Source organism: Colius striatus, chromosome 2 (assembly GCF_028858725.1).
Source record: "Colius striatus isolate bColStr4 chromosome 2, bColStr4.1.hap1, whole genome shotgun sequence".
In the NCBI taxonomy this organism is placed as follows: Eukaryota; Metazoa; Chordata; class Aves; order Coliiformes; family Coliidae; genus Colius; species Colius striatus.
The window spans coordinates 98,786,499-98,807,566 of NC_084760.1; the positions used below are offsets into that span (position 1 = coordinate 98,786,499).

At 35.9% G+C, this 21,068-nt stretch overlaps 1 protein-coding gene across 16 annotated transcripts in view; it reads right to left on the reverse strand.

Annotated features, from left to right (window-relative positions):
* Positions 1-21,068, reverse strand: part of AFDN (afadin, adherens junction formation factor) — a 122,315-nt gene that overhangs the window by 67,862 nt on the left and 33,385 nt on the right. For 11 of the 16 annotated variants that reach the window (XR_009818328.1, XM_061991587.1, XM_061991584.1 and 8 more), the window contains exons 3-10: positions 20,399-20,514; positions 18,745-18,908; positions 17,359-17,519; positions 16,250-16,407; positions 9,704-9,815; positions 9,188-9,355; positions 1,835-1,929; positions 942-1,204 (exon numbers count right to left, since the gene is read on the reverse strand). Coding sequence is in view for 15 of the 16 variants with exons in the window: in XM_061991587.1 (XP_061847571.1) it covers positions 942-1,204; positions 1,835-1,929; positions 9,188-9,355; positions 9,704-9,815; positions 16,250-16,407; positions 17,359-17,519; positions 18,745-18,908; positions 20,399-20,514 (1,237 nt within the window). In the remaining variant the exon portion in view is untranslated. The remainder of the gene's footprint in view (positions 1-941; positions 1,205-1,834; positions 1,930-9,187; positions 9,356-9,703; positions 9,816-16,249; positions 16,408-17,358; positions 17,520-18,744; positions 18,909-20,398; positions 20,515-21,068) is intronic. The other 5 variants (XM_061991595.1, XM_061991582.1, XM_061991594.1 and 2 more) reach the window with 1 other exon arrangement.

Here is a 21,068-nt window from a genome sequence, read left to right on the forward strand (position 1 = left end):
CTGTGACAGCTAAATGGCTACAGGTCTTCTTGTAGACAGGTCCTACAACCAACACACAGGGTACCTCCACATTGGAGGAAAAATAATAATGGTTAAAGCACACATCTATATTAACTCAGCAGATCAGATAGAAGGACCTTTTTAACCATGTGTCTTTCTCTCATTATGTCCACACCAATTTGATTACTTCCTAAACTACAATAGGAGTCTCATTTGTACCCAGAGAAGACAGAAGATATGACGGGCTTTTTTCATAGAATAGTAGGGGTTGGAAGGGATCTTCGGAGATCTAGTCCAACCCTCTGGCAGAAGCAGATCCACCTAGATCAAGTCACATAGGAACGTGTCCAGGCAGGTCTTGAAGACCTCCAATTTTCCACACTATACAATCTGGTTTTTAAAATCGTTTCTCTTGAGTATTTCTATAGCCACTGAATAGAATACCTGAGACACTAAAAGTCACTAAATCTATAATCAATACTTTTATTATGCATCTATAAAAAATACGAATATAAAGAAACAACAGGATAGACTTCTGACAGTTTCACTTCATGACTAATCTACTCCATTTCCAAATCCTTCTAGTGGAATTCCAAAACTTACTGTCCAAGAAAAGAAACCCCAAATCTCAAGTCTCTCTGGAAACATTCAGTGAATTCTTCACTTTTTCCAGAGGTTGGATGAACTTTGACGTAGACTATAATAAAGCAGACCAGTGTTCTCAACACAGAAGTGAACATAAGAAAAACTCTGAACACTTCATAATGAAGAAGACCTTGCTAATCCTAAAAAAAATCACAAGGTGGAGCTCAAGTACTAAATAGCTATTATATATTTAACACTTCCAATGCTGCTGTAGTCACAGGCCTTTTCTAATGCTCTAATGTTTTTTCTGAGGCGCTCTCCTTCACTTCAGTGGGAAGAAAAATAATTCTACTCACCCAGTTTTGTGTCTTGAACCTTTGACCATAAGACTTGCATCAACAGGTCTTTTATGAATAATATGGTCCTGAGTGGGATCCACAAACTTAAATACATGAGATGATCCAAACTGAACTTTCATTCCACTTTGCAGCATAGTGGTTTCTGAAATACGCTGACCTTCCACATAGGTTTCAGCATCAATGCTTCTTGGGGTTACAGTAACAACTCCATCCATATTAGTGAGGTCACAATGATGAGGCTGAATTCCTGGACCAAATAACTGGAAATTCAATTAATTAACATGAATAAATTAAATTATACAGCAGTAGAAATTAAAACTAAAATTTGAGCTGCATTTACAGAATAGTAACTTTACTTTGCTTAAAAGATGAATTTACAGAAAACATGCAGCACAAATCCTTTAAAGTTTTTCGGTTTTTTGGTCTTATGCTGTTCAGAACTGTTTTTCTTCTTCTTGCTTTTTTAATGGCAAGTCTCACAAGCCAACTAACTGCACTGATGTGGATCCAGGCTGCTCTAAGAGACTGCCTTGCATGAACTTCACACACCTATGCTATGATTCATACATAGATACATGTATTCTATACATTTAAGAAACCCTGTCTCACTGAAAGGGGTTGAGACTAGGACTTAAAAGCCATTAAGCAGTTATGGTCTCATTGATACACACCATTCGATCCAGAAATGAAAAAGAATACCTTCTTTGAAATCATGAAACCCTTACTTTCCTCCTTAAGCATCAGAGATTAAATGAAACCATCTTACAGCAATATTTTACCCTTCTAGCTTTGATGGATATTCACAGAATATTTCACTAGTTTCCACAACTATACGTAATTGATTAGAGATCCGCTGAGCTCAGTCATCTGAGTCTGCTTTTTTTCCATACCTGAATGGAATTGTCATCGAATTTTTCAGTTCCAACTTCAGTGACACTTAATTGTAGACGATAGAGCTTTGGTTTATCTCTGGAGTCAGAACCATCTGTACAGCAAGTGACAAAAAATAATTTACAAGTTACCAAAGTTCAAATACTCGCACATTATTTCTATATTATTACAACTTAGTTCAGAGTAGCAATGTTCACCAAAACAAAATGCAGAACGATATTCTTTTAAGATTTGTTGGGAACGCAGTTATTCACTGTAGTAGTAAAAACACTGAAAGCAGACAGAGTCCACTCAGGGTGGATGATTTCTACACGTGCAAAGAACAAATTAATCAAGAGTTACTATTCTAAGCATACTTCGAAAAAACTTTTATTTTCTTAGTAGCTTAAGCAATATAATTTTTTATAATCTTTAAGATTTTATATAGATTTACCAATATGGGTTTAAAATACTTATAAAATATCTTAATATCTCTAGAATAATGGTGTTTAGTGATCTTACTAAAACTATAGACTTTTAGCAATATCTACTGTCATATAGACAATACGCCAAGCTGTTTCCTAGTCATCAGATACTGAATTAGAGTGATAATAGAAGAGACTCTTACAAAATATTTACCTATGACAGCTTTAGTCTCAATATACAGAACTGTAGCACTTGTGGTCTTAATAGTCTCATTGACCTGTATTTTCATCTCACACAAAATGAGGTAAAACGTAAAGTTCGTCTTCCTCCACCTTCCAGAAGGACATATTATCCAAACAGAATAAAGTTTCACAAGACACATTAGGTGTAGCCAAGGATTTTGCTGCTGCCTTCACAAGCTAACATAGATGGATTTTGGCATACATATAAATCCTACTCCCCAGAATATACAACTACAAATACTATCAAACACTAAACTAATACTGTCACTTCTGACTTTTCTCCAATTTCTCTTCCAAAGGGAAGATGCAAAAAAGGAATGCTGCAAGACAAATAATGTCTTAGCTATAGACATGAACAATGATTTCAAGGCATCCTCAAAAAGTGTTAGAAAATATTAAAGCCATGGTACACGAAGTGATACTGTCTTCAGTAGGACACTAGTCATCTTCAAATTTTAAATGAATGTCAATAAAAACAGAACCTCCATAAATCAGGAATCATATGGCTGCATCTTCAATGTCACTAAAGGCAGATATGCTACTGAGCACATCTGTCTGCTTACCGCCAACACTCTGAATTGTTGTCATGTCTCCCCACAATTTAACCATCAAAACCTAGCATAGTTTCTTCATTTATTTATTTATGAACCTGAAAGTCAAATATTTCCTTTTCCTAAGCACATCTCTGCTTGGTAAAACTGGCAGCCGAAAGACAGAAGATTCAGTCTGGAGTCATAGAATCCTATTCAACACCAGAATTTCAAGAATTGTGTGATTAAGAGTCAGTAGCATAGAGGTCAGGGCTAGTTATCTAGGGCTTTTGTTCTTAATTTCATACAGCAATTTCTCCTAAGCCCTTTGTATACAGATTATAGTCTTTACATTCTAATGATTTCACTCCTAAACTAGGTATACTTCCCCCACCCTGTACCTTCCATTTTTGCAATCTTAAGAAAACCCCGAAAACAAACAAAGCAACACTTTAAAATATTCCTATATATTTCTGAAACATTATATAAAATGCATAATATAATCTTATGGGTTTTATGTGCTTATTAAAGATAACTTCTAGATTTCATTCCTGAATTCAGCACTTGTGAATAACCAATCAATACCAAGTTCCTGCTAACAAACATTGACCTCGCATCACCATACATCCTCAATATAGATTCATGTCATGAAAAGTATGCTTTTACATTTTAGTATCACAATTTTTCTGCTGAGGGAAATTCAGACTCTCCTGTTTCTCTAGAGTGTCCAATGTAACAGGAAAAAAAGTACTTGAAAACTGCATCAATAGATATAAACATTTTTTTTTTTATTCTCAGGTATATGAGAAAGTCAAGGAGTTACTGAAAGCTATCTGGAGCACAGACATAATCATCCATCAGTAAAAGACAATTTCTATGGTAAAAGGTATCTTAATCTTGAAGAGAATGGCTACAAATTCTAGAAAGGATGAAAGGTCTTTTTGTCGTAGGAGAGGGATGCAGGAGGGAAGGAAGGTTGCATTATACTACACTGTGAAGTCTTTTATTTCCTGTTTTTCAACAGCTGGCAGCTTGCCTAAATGATGTTTGGAATGCATTCCTCATAACTCACTGCAGTAGCATACAGATTCTGCCAGAGCTATGGCAAAGTCCTCGCTTCCCAAACAGTGATAGTCCAAGAAGGCTGCTGTTAGCCTCTAAGAACCAAACCTTAAAGACTTCTGAGCATTCAGAAAGGCAGTACACACAATCTAAGTAATACAGCTTAAAGTTGAAAATGTGAGGAGCAGGGGGAAAGGAATATATATCTGAAGTTTTTCTCTAACACAATACTAATTTTCTTTTCACACATTGAAAGATCAGAGTTCTCAGAAAAGTGGACATTATCAAAAACACCAGAAGCAGAAGCAAGAGGCATAAGGAAAATGTATTAATTCTATACCACCTAAAATCTAAACCACCTAGGTTTTCTGAGGGTTTAAGCTTAGAAAATTGAATTGGAACACATCTCCCAGACATGCCCTCAAGACACAAGTTGAAGAAGCAAGAACTATGGTTCAAGAGACCAAGTTAGCTACTACTGCACACATTAAACCTCATCAGCTATCTAACAAAGATTTTTCCCAGTGACATCATATGAAGGTTCAAATAAACTTAGTATGGTTACATTGGAAATTGATATTTTCCTCCGTGACAAAAGTACACATACAAAGATACAAACATATCTGTGTACATTGCCTATCACAGATTCAAAACCTGTATTTCAAGAGGTACCCCTCAATCACAAAGCAGATCTCAGTGAAAACCAGGCAGGAAAAAGTGATTTTGGGAAAAGGGTTTTCAAAAAAACATTTCAGTGTGTAAATGTACAGCAATAACTGCTACAAAATACACAGTGCAAAAAGATGTGCAGTGACTTACTATTCACCTATAGTAACTAGTGAAATTGTTTATGTAAAACCTGTGAAAACTGTGGGTTTCTATCACATACTAAGGATGTAATACAAACTGATTTCATGACTGGGTTTATGCAGTTACAAGTCAACATTAACACTTCAGATAGCAGTGTTAAAAAAAACCACCCCAGTTTATTGAACAGAAATGAACATTCACTGTAAGCACATCAAACATATATATATTCATAATATAAATGTGTATTTCTGATCAAGAGAAAAAGACAAGACAGGCTTCACTTCATGGATATTTTAAATGCATTAGTTTACATTACATTTACTTCCCAACTAAAACATCAACCCTACACCACTTTGGAGATAATTTCTATTTGCTTCAGCAGTCCAGCGCTGGGAAATAGTATCTACTAAACCAAATGATAAATATCAGATCCTACAAAACAAGTAAGCCCCAAGGTGAAGAAAAACATCGACACAAGAAACTGTGCTTACTGACTTAAAAAATCAGTTCATCAGAAAAGTAGCAGATTCCCTGCACAATTCCCTGAGTCCTAAGAGATTAGATAGCAATAAATTTAAGAGATTGGTTGGGCAGATTTGAAATATGTCAAATTCAGGAGATAATTATTCTATTAAATTTCAGATAAGATGTGCACTTCCAGCAAAAAGAATCAACAGCAAACATTTTTGGTAAAGGAAGATTCAGAGATGAACCTGACTGACAACAAAGTTCCCTCAAACTAACATGTAAAAGAGTTACCATGTAACATATTGCGGTTCTGTTCTCAGAAGAAAGGTTGGCTGTGGAAATTGCTCTGGCGAAGGCCTTAAAGCTTCTCCAAGCTCCTGTAACACTTCTTTCCAAGTTATTGTACCTGCATGCTCTCAACATCTCTCATTGCTGTTAACTGTACAGCTCAGGGTTGCTTTTTTGTGACGAGGCAGGCAGAAGAGCCTACCTTCTTAAAAGCAATTTTTATTTATGCCTGTAGGATAAATCTGAGGTTCATATCCTAAAAAATGGCTTTTTGTAATTTTTTTTCAGCCTTTAATGTTATGATTGAATAACTGAAGTAACATCCCTGAACTCATTAGCAGACATACTCACAGACACAGTATCAGGTATGAAAAGTCTTGCCATATCTCACTTCAATCTATCCAGTATAGTTCTATTACCATAAGATTCATTCCAGTTTATTAGTTCGTTTACAAGACACAGAAGACACAGGTAACTGCTGACTGCTATATTTACAGCCACAAGCTACTCAAGTGTATCCTCTGCCATACTGTGCAGAATCTGATCTTCAGTCTGTAAAACACTCATATACAACCAGCAATGTCAGCAGCTGCGCAGAAGCAGAAAATCGAGACAGTAGCAAACGTACTGAATCTGTGCAATTGCACAAGGCATGAAAGTGAAGTCTGACAAATTCTTCCTGCAAGAATGTTACGTAGCCAATGCTTTGACACAAGGACACTTCTACAGAAGTTATTTCTATAATAAGTATCCTGAAATGCATTGTTCCAAAAAGACAGACTAAATGCTAGAGTACTTCAACCTCTTTTTCACACTGAGAGATAAAGATTTTTAAGAAAGTGTAATTTCTTTTTGCAGTGAGTGGCAATTAAATTTCAAGTCTTCCACTCAATGGTCAGGTGTTTCTGCAGAGCACGTCTATGCTTATTCTTTCAGCATACTCTATGGAATTTTTCTGCTCTCTGGAATAATGATGGTAATGAAATGGAAGTCTGAATTCAACAAAGAGCTAAGCACTGGAGTCATATGTTTGAACAGAGTTCTTTAAACCCCAGTATTATACTCCAGAGCCGTGAAAGAGTGAGCAACAGCAATAACCACACAGTACTTTTACAGTCATCTACATAACAAAATGAGGAAACAGATGCTATGAAAGTAAGAGAATTAAAAGGTATTTTGGTCCACGTTTCACAAGGAAGAAAGTGGCTTTGTATTTTTGTCTTTTTGGTCAAACCAGGACATGAAACTCTAAGCAGAATCAAAGATCCTCAGTGATTTGTAGGTTATCAATTTCAAAGGCTACAGACAAAACCGAACAAGACTCTCATGTGGCTAAATCGCAGAATCTTAAGGGTTGGAAGGGACCTCAATCATCTAGTCCAACCCCCCTGCCAGAGTAGGACCACCTAGAGTAGGTCAGACAGGAACTGTTCATGTTAGACAGCACCACAAACCAGGCACCAGAAATACCAAAGGATGCCATGGAACACCACAAAGTGGAAAGTGAGGTTGTTTTACCAGTGGTCCAAACACTATTTCACATAAAAATCTTCACAGATTTCACTCACTGCACCAACACGGTCAAACACTGAAAAGCACAATTCATTTCCATACCATTTACCCAATTCACTTTTTAACTCTGAATTCTGCAAGCTGACAGATGAAAGAAAGTTTTCCTTCCTACCACAACACTGCTTGCAACCATCCTGTGTAGTTTAGTTGTTAAAACCTTATCTGGATGGTTGAACTCTTTGTATGGTAGCACATTCACAATCTATATGATGTTTCTTCACAAACAGACTAATTAAATGGCAGCCCACAAGACAGACGATTACTTCACAAAAGCAGTCCCTTGGAAAAAAGATAAGCAAGACAGACTTTCATTCATCAAAAAGAAACAAAAGATTTACAGTCAGTGATGTTTTTAGTGACTAATGAGAGAACAGTATTAAATATAGAGTTACCTTCATAAGCGTGATAGTTGTAGTAGGCAAAGTGATTCCTTCTCCCTGGGGTTAGAAACACATGCAGAGGACCCAGGTGAAGGCAGCACCAGTAGGACAGATACCATGCAGAACATGCGGAAGAGGGCAGGAAAAGAAAAAGACAGGAAAGGGTGAAACTGTAGCCGGACAACACTTACTTAATTTATAAGGACGAAGTGCATTTTAACTCTTTCAACTTTAGGAACTGCATAGAATATAAAGACATCAGTACTACAAAGCTACTGAATGAAACAATTCTTATTGTTTAGAAAAGTGACAACAAGCTGTTAGAAGAAAAACATGAACAATAGGTCAGTCCCATGGGCAAAGGCTTAGTGCTCAGCATTGCCACCTGTGGCATTTCAGATTGTTTTTCCTCTCTCAGTTAATGAATGTCTTGCTTCACTACCCAAGGACAATGTTTTAAAACTGAAGCAACCAGGCTCCACAAAAATTTAGAGCACAACAAATCTAAAGTACTATTAAAAGAGTAAAAAATATTAATATGCAAATAAAACCTCAGAATATAGAACACAATATCAAATATAGTCAATAAATTCTGTGTACTGATAGTTTTTATCTGTAAAAATCTCACACTATTTCATTATGAATTCAACCTTTTGTTTCCAATTCTGTTCAAAGTTTTCAGCATCAACTTCCAACTTTGCTTCCAAAAAGGTAAGCAATCACACTTTGAATTGTTGGATATCTGACCATACCCAAGTTACATAGAAAAAAGATCTGCAAATAACTGAATTACCACAAGTTTAAGTTCATATCCAAATCTTTAAACGTGAAGACAACAGAAAATAAAAGCAGAAGTCGTATGTGTTGTGCATTAAAAAAAAAACAACTAACCAAAATAAAATTAAAAAACCAACAAAAACCCCCACCAAAATCAAGCTCTCCCTTGGCTGTTCCTGGATCATAAAAGTCACTGTAAATTACAGTGCAGCTTGGAGAGTTGGAATGATGCCAAAAATAAATCTCAGCCTTGCTAGCGGTCTGAAGGTTCTATCTGAAAAAACGTTTAGCAAATGAGTTTAATTTTTAAAATCATGTACTTGTCCTTCTAAAATACAGTTTCCATGTATGGCACTGTCAAATACATCTTTCTAGGTATGCTACAGTATACATACGAACGTCTAACAAACCAGTCCTAAGCAGTGCTTTTCTAGATCCCTTTTCCAAATCACAAGGTGACATGTTAAACTATTTTACTTATTATCGAGTTTTAAACCCTCAAATCCTAAGAAAGATGAAGACTGATTTTTTTAAAAAAACACTTAAAACCTCATACTCAAAACCACACTAAAGACAAAGTCTTGGTCAGTAATTTTCCCTCTTTCTCTTGCTCCAAACATTTCCTGCTGATTTTTCTATGCAGCTCTACCTCTAGATAGCTCCAATTAAAGAATCTGACATCAGAAGAACAACTGCTGTGGCATTCACTTACACTTCAAACTGACTTTCTTGTGTTTTTGATGACAGTCTTCTTTTTCTAAAATATAAATGACTATCTAATAATGGAATGTAGATTATTAGTTAACCACAATTCTTACCTGGGCTTAATTCTACCAGGTATGGTAGTTTCTCAGGAGGAAGGCAAGAGCCGTAGCCAGACCCGTCGCCTCTTTCCTTCCCCTTTAATGGCTTTCCATCAGTTATTTTCTTTGATTTCTTTGGGATGTAATCAGGAGGCCGTCTTTTCAACTGAAAGACTAACATTCCTAAAACACAGTATTATACATCCTTTGAGTCTCACTCAAATCAATCTGTGAACAAGCACATATTCAACATCTACTTTCAGCTTACTAAGTTCTTGACACTTCTTTATGTAGTTATTTTAAACTATTTATAAGATTAGTGAATAGTTTAAGAACCTTAGGATGAAATGTAAAACCCTTCTACAGTTTAAAAGTGAATTACTATCATCAGTGCTGAATGACTCTAAAAGCACTCAATATTAGCAGAGCCTGCTTCCGATACACACTTCAATTTGTTACTTACATGGCGGCCACACCATGGCTTATAACATCCAAGGTACAGAAACATCTTAAAAGGTTTTTTAGACATACCTTTATCACCAGGCCACTCCCTGAATATCTGCAGTGGACACTCATCATCATCAAGAATAGTTTCTTTAGCACCTTTATCTTCAGAGTGCTGAGCACCAGGAGGCAGCATGACCTAGAGAAGAATCATTAGCAGTTTTAAGAGCTCTTAGTGGACAATTAGAGGATTCAGGGCTGTATCTTGAGATATTTGTTTATAAAAAGACATAAACCAAAAAAAGACCAAATAAACAAACAAAAAAACCCCTAGTAACTTGAAATGCATTTTTACTTCCAAGACTTTCTCTTTTTCTCTCTCTCACCTCTTGATACAATTAAATCACACTTCCCAGAACAACAGATATAATTTCAAAGCAAAGAAAATCAAGTTACACTTAAAAGTACACAAGACTATCTTCTAGTGAACAAAGTTGTTTCAATTTCTCAGCAGCTAAGGGAAGGGTTAAAAAAAACAAAACAAAAAAATCTGTGGAGGTTATAGTTAAAAAAACTCCTGAAGTTTCCTTTATTATTTCACACACTGGAATCAGTTTTTCATTTTGCTAATGTCATTCTGCTAATGCAGTATGGTCTTCAAAAACGCCAAGACAAGGTGGCACACAGAATGTTGTGGTATTTCCTCCATCCTAGTCTTATCCAGCATTTCCCTGGTCTACACAGGGACTGAGGGCACAATTGGAGCATTTCACACAATTGTTTCACATTGGATAAAACAAAATTAAGAATACTTTGGGAACAGAATCACAGACTGTTCGTACCTTTTACAGTTATTTTCTTACAAGGCAGATGAATGGGGAAACCTTGATTCATGAATTCTGACTCTAAAGGAGACACAGTCTATGATTTCATGCACATTTGCATTACTGCTACCTACAGCAATCAAGCATAAAAAATACTGTCAGGCAGCATTATAGTGCATGAGTACCTCCTAAGTCACACATTTCAAAGCTGAACTAAAAATAGTAATACATTTAACTTCCTCATTTGTGATACTATCAATGTTATTTAAATTCATAGACAGCTGTATTTTAAACAAACTACTCAAAATTATTCCCATCTCTGAACTATGATCTAGGTTAACACCTTCTGAAATAATGCACTGTGGGCTACTGCACTGCAGTCCACAACACGCTGTCCACTCTTGTTAGTCTCCTGCTCTCCCCACAGATTAACTAAGTTCTCACAGATCCACCTCAAACAACCTTTCATCTTCTTCCAAACAGGAAACAAGTACATTTAAGATCAAAAGTATGTAATAGAGTCATTGGCCTTTCCCTAAAACATTTTCTATGCAAAACCTGGCTAAACATAGCACTAATTAAATTATCTTTAATTAGATTTTCAAATAGACAAGATATTATAAGAGGAGGAAAGTATTAAAATGTATAAACCAAAGGGAAACAGAAACACATCTACACTCAAATCTTATCTTCCCAAAACACTCTCTTCAATTTCACATCTCAGATTTTAAAATCAATTATACTTATAGGATAATGCTGATTAGCTAATTAATGCAACACTGTTTCAAGCTTTATTCAACAAGCAGTAATTTTCAAATCCCAAAGCCCTCGAGACAGAAGGTAACTAGTTATAACACAAGAACTACATGCTAAAGCGCGCCTATCGGGGGCTGACCAATACCAGACTGAGGAGTAAACCAAAGAAAATCCACAGTGAAGTAGAGGACAGATGAGATACATAGGTGCTACTACTTAACCCTGATATTGCTTCTGCCTTAGAACCTGGATGAGAATTTTCACTTCGCATTGGGCTTAATGGCAACAAGGGTAAACTAGACAAGTTAAAGAGAGGTCACAAAAGCAGTAACTCCCTCATCCTCTCAATCAGTTACCATTCCTACTGGCTCCCATGAAGCATGAGCTGGTAACTCAGATTTCACTTTAAGAAAGCATGTGACCTACCCCGCAGGAAGACAGAAATGACCACACCTGAGATGATGCAGTCCAGAAGACTTCTAAATCATGATAAAGCCATTTTAGAAAACCTCTTTATGTTTTAAGCAAATGCTGTCTCACTGTCACCCACAAAGACCAAATTCCTACTTTTTAGAATAACGGAAAAGCATGGGAACATGCTTATATTATGACTGGGTTTTGACTCATGGGTAAATATTTGCTTTCATTTTGAAAAACAGAAGATGCAGTTAATTATCCTTTCACAAATTTGAATCCATATAGACTGCTGACATCAGACAGAGACATCTCCCTGATTCTACAACAGCACAGGAAATCGAGATGGGTAAAACCAGCTTAAGATCACAACTCTTGGAAGTAAGTTGCCAGTTGACAACCTAAGAAGTGAAACAAATTCATGACAGATAATTAGGAAGAGTATACTATGCTTCTTCATAATTACATTCATGAGCATATACAAATTATCATAAAGTCACTCCAATTCATATTTATTCCTTTAAAACGCAGAACACACAAGCTAAGAAATTTGCATCAAGTCCATAGCAACTGAAGATGTCAACTTCCAAGACATTTGCTGGGATAAACAAGTAGGAGAAGGTAATACTCAAATACTTAAGTTCCTTGTGGAAAGTAATAGCTACAGATCAAGTTACCAGATCTATCTGTAGCAAACATTTCACACAAAAAGCCATGTTATGATAGGTCTTCAATAATATCTTTTATCATTGAAATATCTTTTATCATAGAAATCTAACGAAATTCAACAAGGGCAAGTGTAGAATGTTGCATCTGGGAAACAATAACCCCATGTACCAGTACAGGTTGGGGAATGAACTCTAAGAGAGTAGTGTAGGGGAAAGAGACTTGGGGGTCCTGGTGGACAGCAGGATGGTGGTCAGCAATGTGCCCTCGTGGCCAAGAAGGCCAATGGCATCCTGGGGTGTATTAGAAAGGCTGTGGTGAGTAGGTTGAGATAGGTTCTCTTCCCCTTCTACTCTGCCCTTGTGAGACCACATCTGGAATATTGGGTCCAGTTCTGGGTCCCTCCGTTCAAGAAGGACAGGGAGCTGCTGTACAGAGTTCAGTGCAGGGCCACCAAGATTATGGAGGGAGGGGAGCATCTCCCTTATGATGAAAGGCTGAAGGAGCTGGGGCTCTTTAGCTCGAAGAGGAGGAGATTGAAGGGTGATCTTATTAATGTTTACAAGTACATAAAGGACAGGTGTAAGGAGGATAGAGCCAGGCCATTCTCAATTATGTCCAATGACAAGACAAGAGACAATGGGTATAAGGTGGAACATAAGAGGTTCTAAAGAAATACAAGGAAGAATTGCTTCACTGGAACGGGCTGCCCAGATGGGTTGTGAGTCTCCTTCTCTGGGGACACTCATACCCCACGTGGATGTGTTCCCATGTGACCTACTATAGGACGTCCTGCTCTGGCAGGAGGGTTGGACTAGATGATCTTTCAAGGTCCCTTCCAGCCCGAGATTCTGTGACTGAAATAATTTTAAAATTAAAAAAATCCTATCTACTCTGTTTTAAAATTAAAAAAATCCTATCTACTCTGTTTTAATAAATCTGCTTATTCCAATTAATAAATTCTTAATTTTCCTTACAAGTTGCAAATACAGGCTCTGCACATGTCCCTGAAGAATAACACAAAGTAAACAAAAAAGAATAGAATTTGCTAAAAAACAAAACAAAAAAAGAGCCTCATGTCTATAATGCTTATTTCTTAACAAAATCAAACAAAACAAAAACACCTCAACTCCCCCAGCAATCACCATGAACTGCACATTTTTGCTTAACGTCATGAAAAGTTATCCTTGAGTAAAATAGTTATCCTTGAGCAGGCTAAAACAAAAGTTTAATCAAGATTCTGCTTTTAAGAGTTTTGCTGCATGCCTCAAGTCTTATGCCCTAACATACACAGGTAGGTCAGGAGACTGTCTAATCGATTTGACATCTTGAGAGATGTGCAGTGAACCCTACATCATTCAAGGAAACTCAAATCAAGCAAACTTGTATTGGAACAAACTTGTATTTACTTGTTTACATTAAAAAGCACTTTTAAAGTGACCATAAAGGTACAACCCAATACACCAGAAGCCAGTGTGTTAAAGCAAGAAACTGCCAGGAAACTGCCATTTACAATAAAAGTTATCAATGTTAAGTCTTAAGAAAAATTCTTTGAATTCATCTTTGAAACTTCCCAGGTGAGTGGAATTCATTACAGGTACTTAAGCTGCTTTATAAAGGTCTTAACTATTAAGATCGATTTTAATATGACAAGTAAATGTCACCTGCATAAGTCTTCTTTGAACACACAAAGCATATTTAAAAATACCAACCAACAAGAAACTGAAGTTGTATTCCACTGTACACTCCTTTAAACCAGATAAAACAAGAACACATGCAAGATAATTTGTCTTCCACAGAAGATTGTGAAGTCTTAGAAGAACAAGGGCAAAAGCCTTAACAGCTTTCAAGACTTCAGTGTAAAGGAGTACCAACAGCCATGAAGCCTATTTGTGAGTTTACAGAAAAGAAAACAACGAGGAAGACAGTCAAACTGAAGCTGGGATATTTAAATGTTTCAAGGAAGGAAAGCAACTTCCAAAAGTATATGGCAAAAAGCAGGTTTTACTGTTAGGTTAAAAACACTCAACTTTTTTAAAAAAGGAAGGATTATTATACTTAAAAACCAAGTACTGTATCAGCAAAACAACTGAGAAAAGTCAGGTAGATTTCAGCCAATTACAATGACTTATGGTAACTGTAAAAACAATACAGTTTTCTAAACTTAAAGGTTGAAAAAGAACTGTTATTAACCAATTAAGATCATTCACATATTTAAAATGCAAACACAAGCTTACAACTTAGATCAGTATAGAAACTTACTTCATCAAGAAGATGCACTGCTCTGGAAAGACAAAATATTTTCAAGAAGCACTTTCCAGAAAACTAATTTAAATCAATTTGCTACACAGTAAAGACTTTGTTAATCTTTCCCAAGATCAAAGCAACATCCCTCAGACTATTTTCTACATTAAATATCCCTACACTATGATCAGAGAACATGGGGAGGTAAGAGAAAAGACCATCAACATCACCACAACAGTGAGTTGCAATAGTTTCCCTGGTAAGTGTGCAATTAGTGCAATAAATTCCCTAAAATACAAATATAATACGTAATAATGTCTTCTAACTCTGAAATAAATGACTGATGCAAAACTATTTTCCAAATTCAATCTCTGCTGTAGCCCACAATTTTCTCAAACTAGCATAAAAACAAGCGTGTCAAGTCAGCAGCCTATTTAATAAGATCAATGACCGAGACTCCTAAATTGCATTTATAGAACCCATGATATGAAGATAATTGTCATAATTAAAACTACATATTGAAAAGTACTTTGAAGCCAAAGCTAAGAATGAATTTTTTATATGCTGTGTAATAAAAAACCCCAATTACTTACAAAATTATTCCCCTCTCTAATAAAAACCTATGTAAAATTTTACTGAAGTTAAGTAAAATTTACTTTCACAGTTGGGACCCTAATTACAAGTTAATGAAGACAAGCATAAAATGACCAGAATTGTATAGAACTAAGACTAAACCGTTGAAGCAATAAAAACTAATATTAGTTCACAGTTTACGAAGCTACCACTATATGGTTTCCTTATTAATAATTATAACATTAGAAGTACACGTCAGTTCCCAGCTAATTATACCACCAAGGGCTGTAAACATAGCAAAAGTAGACTCTAAGGCTCCTCAACCAACCTTACAGGGTGTAATGAATAATACAAGCCTCCTTACTGTTTTCCAGTGGCACTTTAAGCACTGGAGGAGGAGGGGAAGATGATGAGACAATTGCTTTTCCTTTTCATTCATTGATTTCATTTTAAGGAATAGTAAATCTGAATTTATTAGACATGTAATATCCATAAATGGAATCAAATACTGGACTCAAACAAGGTTCAAATGTTTTCAAGTCACGCTATTTTTCTTCAGAAGATAATACGGACAGAGGTTCACAATCTTTAGTCAGTACTGCCCGTGGGACTTCTGGATAAAGCCATACCTCTAAGAAACATCGAGTCTACACAATTTATTTAGAACTCCTAGAATAATAACATTCTGGAAACAAGCATAAGTTTCATTTAAATGTTTATTATTTTGTGATGTGTAATGAGAGTAAGTTACCACTGAAAGGCATAAGGCAACAGCATATAACATATACCTTTTATAATTGAGTTCGCCTCAGCACTCTTGCCTCTGAGCAGATGCTCTTAGTGAAAGGGAATAGTTTTGCGCACAAATTTAGGTATCCTTGGGATCAACTATTAGTTTATACATATGTGAACCATAAAACCACTTGGTAGTATAAAACCACGGTGCCAAATACAATAAAAGTTAACACATTTCAAACATTTATCTATTTGGCAAGTAAGTTTGGAAGACTTAGGTTTTTAAAAAACCCAAACAACTGAAAACTAGTCACAGAACTAGCACAACTACCAGAGTCTTTCCATTTAGTTTAAACGCTACTGCAAGGAACAAAATCAAACATGAATCATAAGAAGATTGTGACTTAGTAACTTCACTTACCCGAGCAATACAGTAATCCTTGGGATTTTCCTTCTCCAGACCGTATTTTTCCAGTGCTTCAATAACTGCAAAGTCTGCAGTATCCGTAGTAGACAGCAGGATTGTCTTGTAAGGTATATTTGGTTTTAAACTGTCTGCATAAATTCTCAGTGTCCCACCTTAGAAACAAAACTTAAATTAACAATGCTACCAGAGAAAGAACAAGAGACAGACATGCAGTCATGTATTTTATTTCTAACAGAATGTAAGAACAAACTCCTCTAGAAATCATCTAGTCAATTCACTAATACAGGACAAGTTACATAACATCCCAAAGTAAATTTGTCTCTGCCATTTGTAAGAAAGCATCACTAGAGGTTTTTAATTTCTCCAAGCAAATCTTCTCCCCAGTGCTTCACCATTCTTAACATTACCTGAAGTTAAAATGAAACTGTGACGTCTAGATGAACAACTGATCTTTCCTGTCTTGACAGCAAGTTTGTGCTGACTTTCAAGAATCTCCCCACTCTTTAAGATGCTGGTTTATGATCTCCCTCACAGGTGATGTTTTCTACACCTCTAACTCCTTCTTCATTACTCTTCCATGGACCAAATAGATCATTTGAGATCTTATCAGTACTATCACTGCTTCATTCATTCATTTAATGCTGATGTTTATGCAACCACTGTTCCTGTATCCTTATCCCCAAGAATGCAAAATACTTCTTCGTTGATATTCACAAGACCTGAACAATCACATTTTTATACTCATGTCATTTTACTTGTTCTCAGTAAAATTAATGAAATTTCTTTCAGAAGACTTCTCCAGATGGTCAGTTTAAAAAGTCTAAATTCTGTCCTATCTTCTTTACCACTTCAGCATAATTTGCAAGATCGATGACCATATTCTCTCCCATCACCTAAATTCTTGACTTTCACCACAGAACACAATCCTGTGGAATCTTACCTCTACAAATCCTTCATTCAGTTACACCACAGATAAATGAAGCCATGAAGTACAAAAAATGTTGGAGAAAGCAGAAGTAAATTTACAGAAGTTGCTGGACTTAAAAATACTCTCTCAGTAAGCAGTTTACTGTTCACAATTTAATCAGGAGAAATCTAAGTACCTGAGTCTGGTCTGCCATCAGAACTTCGAAATTCCTGCATTCTCTTCTCTAGTTTTTGCTGTCGCCGCCGTTTCATAACCACCTCAGGATTGGATATTGTGCGAGTGAAGCTGGTCTCAGGCATATCTTTGTAAACCTCAGCTGCAAGGCGAGAATTCTCACTGCCAATTTAATTTAAATAAAAAGAAAAAAACCCATCATTAATAGTTTTAAATACATATATCCTCATCAGCTCACAAGGGATAAAGGGCAAGTAGAATCCATACACATAGGACATCAATTAAGTTACAGTAAGATGATCTCTACATGAACTTCATTTCTGCTAGGATTAACGTTGCTCATGTACTCATGCTCACCTGAAACAGACACAACAAATTTAAGTACTGATGGCTGATAGTTTTTCCAAGAAAAAAAGAGGCCTTCCATCTCTTGGAGGGAGGGAAGCATTAAAGAAACTTTATCTTATGTGCCTAACTTTATTCTGGTTTACAACATTGAAATAGTTACTGTGTGCTTGAACAAAGACTACTAAAAAGATCATGTAAACATCTGAAGAACATTGCAAACGTATCCATGCAGAGCAGTACTACACATATGAAAAACAGTCATGAATTTAAAAAATAAATTCAAAATATCAAGCTGAGCAGCTAAATTTGCTATGCCAACCAGTCAACTAATTTCTTTAATATCTGAGAATGTTATAAATTATTAAAGGTTCTCATTAGTAATTTTCTGAGTATGTTAAAAATTCATCATGAATGAATTTTCTAATGGGATTTTACACATGTAACCTACAGAATCTGGTAAAAAGTTTAATTTATATAGACCCTTCTCAGCTTTCTAGCTCTACAGACAGTGGTTCATGCCCCACTCGTTTGCTACAGTTTTCTGTACAAGACTTAATATATGTCCTGCCCTGTCTCAACAAATAAGGAGCAGCAGATTTGGGAGCAAGAATTGAAGAACCTAGAAGACTGTCTACCAAAATACATCTCAGGGAAAAGTAAATTGATAATCAGCTGATAAATTAAATACAAACACCTACACATACTAATTTTGCTGGCAAAAGACAGAACAACCAAACATAGGGAAAGGAATAAACCCACTCTAGAATAAACGCTGAAAAATAAACAGTCTATGTCACCAAGCACATGTCAATTCCTGTACAAGGACAAAGAGGTGGAAAAAACCTTATTTCTTGGTTTAAAAACAAATCTTGCAGCAAAAAATGCGCACAGACCACAGAAATCACCATTACATATCCTGACTTATTTGCACCCATGTCAGCTACGTATTTTTTAAAGAAACAAGTTATCTGGAAGAGAGGGAGAATCCTTTAAAGTAAGATACAGGTTACACGAACTGATCAAAGTTTCAAAGACTTACATATCATCCCCATGAAGAAGTCTATCATCTTTATCTGATGCTTGTCGGGATGCCTCTTTTTCACGCCGCTTTTTTTCTTTTTTTTCCTTTTTTGAAAGAGTTCGCTTGAAATTCTGAATTACTCCTTCTTTTTCTTGTTTTTCAGGGCCATTACTTTGAGCCTTCTGAAAAAATTGAGTTTAAAACAATTTCCATCATTTTCAGTCCAATGAAAAGTTAGTATTAGTTTTAACTTTCCAGACAAATCTGATTAAGAGATAGTATCATTTAACCTAAAAACAATACTCCAGGCCCACAATACTCCATTACACAGGGATGAGACTAACATTCTCCAGAATAACACAGAAGGCAAAAATAATTTTATATTCCAAAGCAGGTAGGAATTGATTAAGCAACATGTACTAAAGAAAGCAGAGACACAGCAGACTTTTACTTGAATAATTCCTATTACCCACCTGGCCTCAAAGTTTAACTGAGAGATGCAAACCAAACTTCTGTCTCCCAGTAGAAACACTTTACAAAAGAACAGTGAACTTAGATCTGTTTGAGACAGTTAACTATGTTGGAGCATAAGAATAAACTGCAGAAAGCGAAACATTATAGAGGACATTTTCCCTATGGTGTGTTTTTCTAAGTTGCTCTTCCAGTGTTCTCCAATTCCTACTCCTTGTATAAACAAGGTACCTGTAATCCCAGGTTCATTTGCCTTCTGCAGAGAAAGTTACAGAAGATCAGAGAAAGAAGATGCAGGTTTTTTTGCTTCTGTCACAAAGTGAAGAACACAGAGAACAAGGACTGAAGATCACTTAATTCAATGATAGGAAGAGATGTAGTGCAAGACATCAATTTTCTCTCCCCACTTCTAAAATAGATGTATACCATAGTTAAATATATAGTGTAAGAATAGCTCAGGTACCTATACTCGAAGCATCCTTAAAATCAAGCAGCTCTAATTCCAAGAGCAAAAGAAATTTAATGTTCAGTTCAAAAAGAAAAGCTTGTCTGAAGATAGCCTACAGTGAACAGCATATCTTCCCATTGCCATGAACATCCAAGTTTGATATTCTACCTATAATGATATGACTTCAGGACCCATAGTCTGATCTAATTTAATTTTAAATGAACATTTTTTAATTCCTTTTTTTAAAAAAAGTTTTTGTATAGCTGCTGAAGATAAAAAAAACCCTCACAACCTCCACATAAGGGAAACAGTCTCTCACCACTTTTGTTAAGAAACGGAATGTTACCTAGAGAGGTAACAATTTTTAGTTATTTAATTCCCTCTGGCATCTCCTTTTAAAGGCTCTGCATGAGGTAGGATTATCTCTTAGGTCTTTGCCATCGTATACTATTTGAGGAAATCTTTAATTTCTCATACGAGAACAAAGCAAGCTCTAAGTTCTTTAGGCATTGCATGCTCCAGTACTAGATAACAACAAGGATCAAAGCATCACAAGCCACCTGAAAGATCACAAAAATGCTATGCTGCAAAGATACATTTTAAGTATTTACAAAGACTTGCTCCAGGTATCAAAGGTCAGCAGCAGCAGTTGTTTTCAGGAATTAGAAAGGCAGAAATTATGTTTTACTATATAAGCAAGACCCACACATTTCAAAATTGCTGTTATCACTAGCATAGTCCTTAAACTCTCACCTTTGGAGGAAGCATATCATTTTCATTCTTGAGAACAAATCTCCCCTCTCGATCATCTTTGTTCCAGTTTAATTGTACAACAAGAGGCTTCTCATCTACATCTAATCTTCTTTCTTCTTCAAAAAAATGAAAAGCAGTAAATTACTTAGCACCTCAAGAGCAAAGAGATTTAGAAACAAGTTATGCTCTTCAAAAAACCAAAAGGTTTTCTGAGGAGTACATATCAGTTGATGCTTACCTGTTAAACATAGGGACAGAAAGCCTGACAAAGTAGAAAGCTATGTTCCCTTTCCAACAATCAGACTAAGTGTATTCGTCCTATCTACACAAACTAAAGATCTGCATAAAACAGTCCTGCATATCTCCTTTGTCAGAACTGAAGGCTGAGAACACAGATTCTCTCTCAGGAGAAGTTACATGTACAGTTATAATGTTTCAAGCTTTGTAACTTTCTTTGTGAGACTTCCAAATACTAATTTTCCTTGTTTCAAATTTAAGCCGGTCTGACTGTGCCCCAAAAACTACTATTCTGGAAAGACTGCACAAAAATAGACCAGATTATTAAACAAAAGCAAAATCTACTATGCACATATATTAGACAAAATTTAATTTAGCAACATTTTAAACATCAGGAACTTGCTCTACAAAAGAAACAAGTTCATTTTGACCA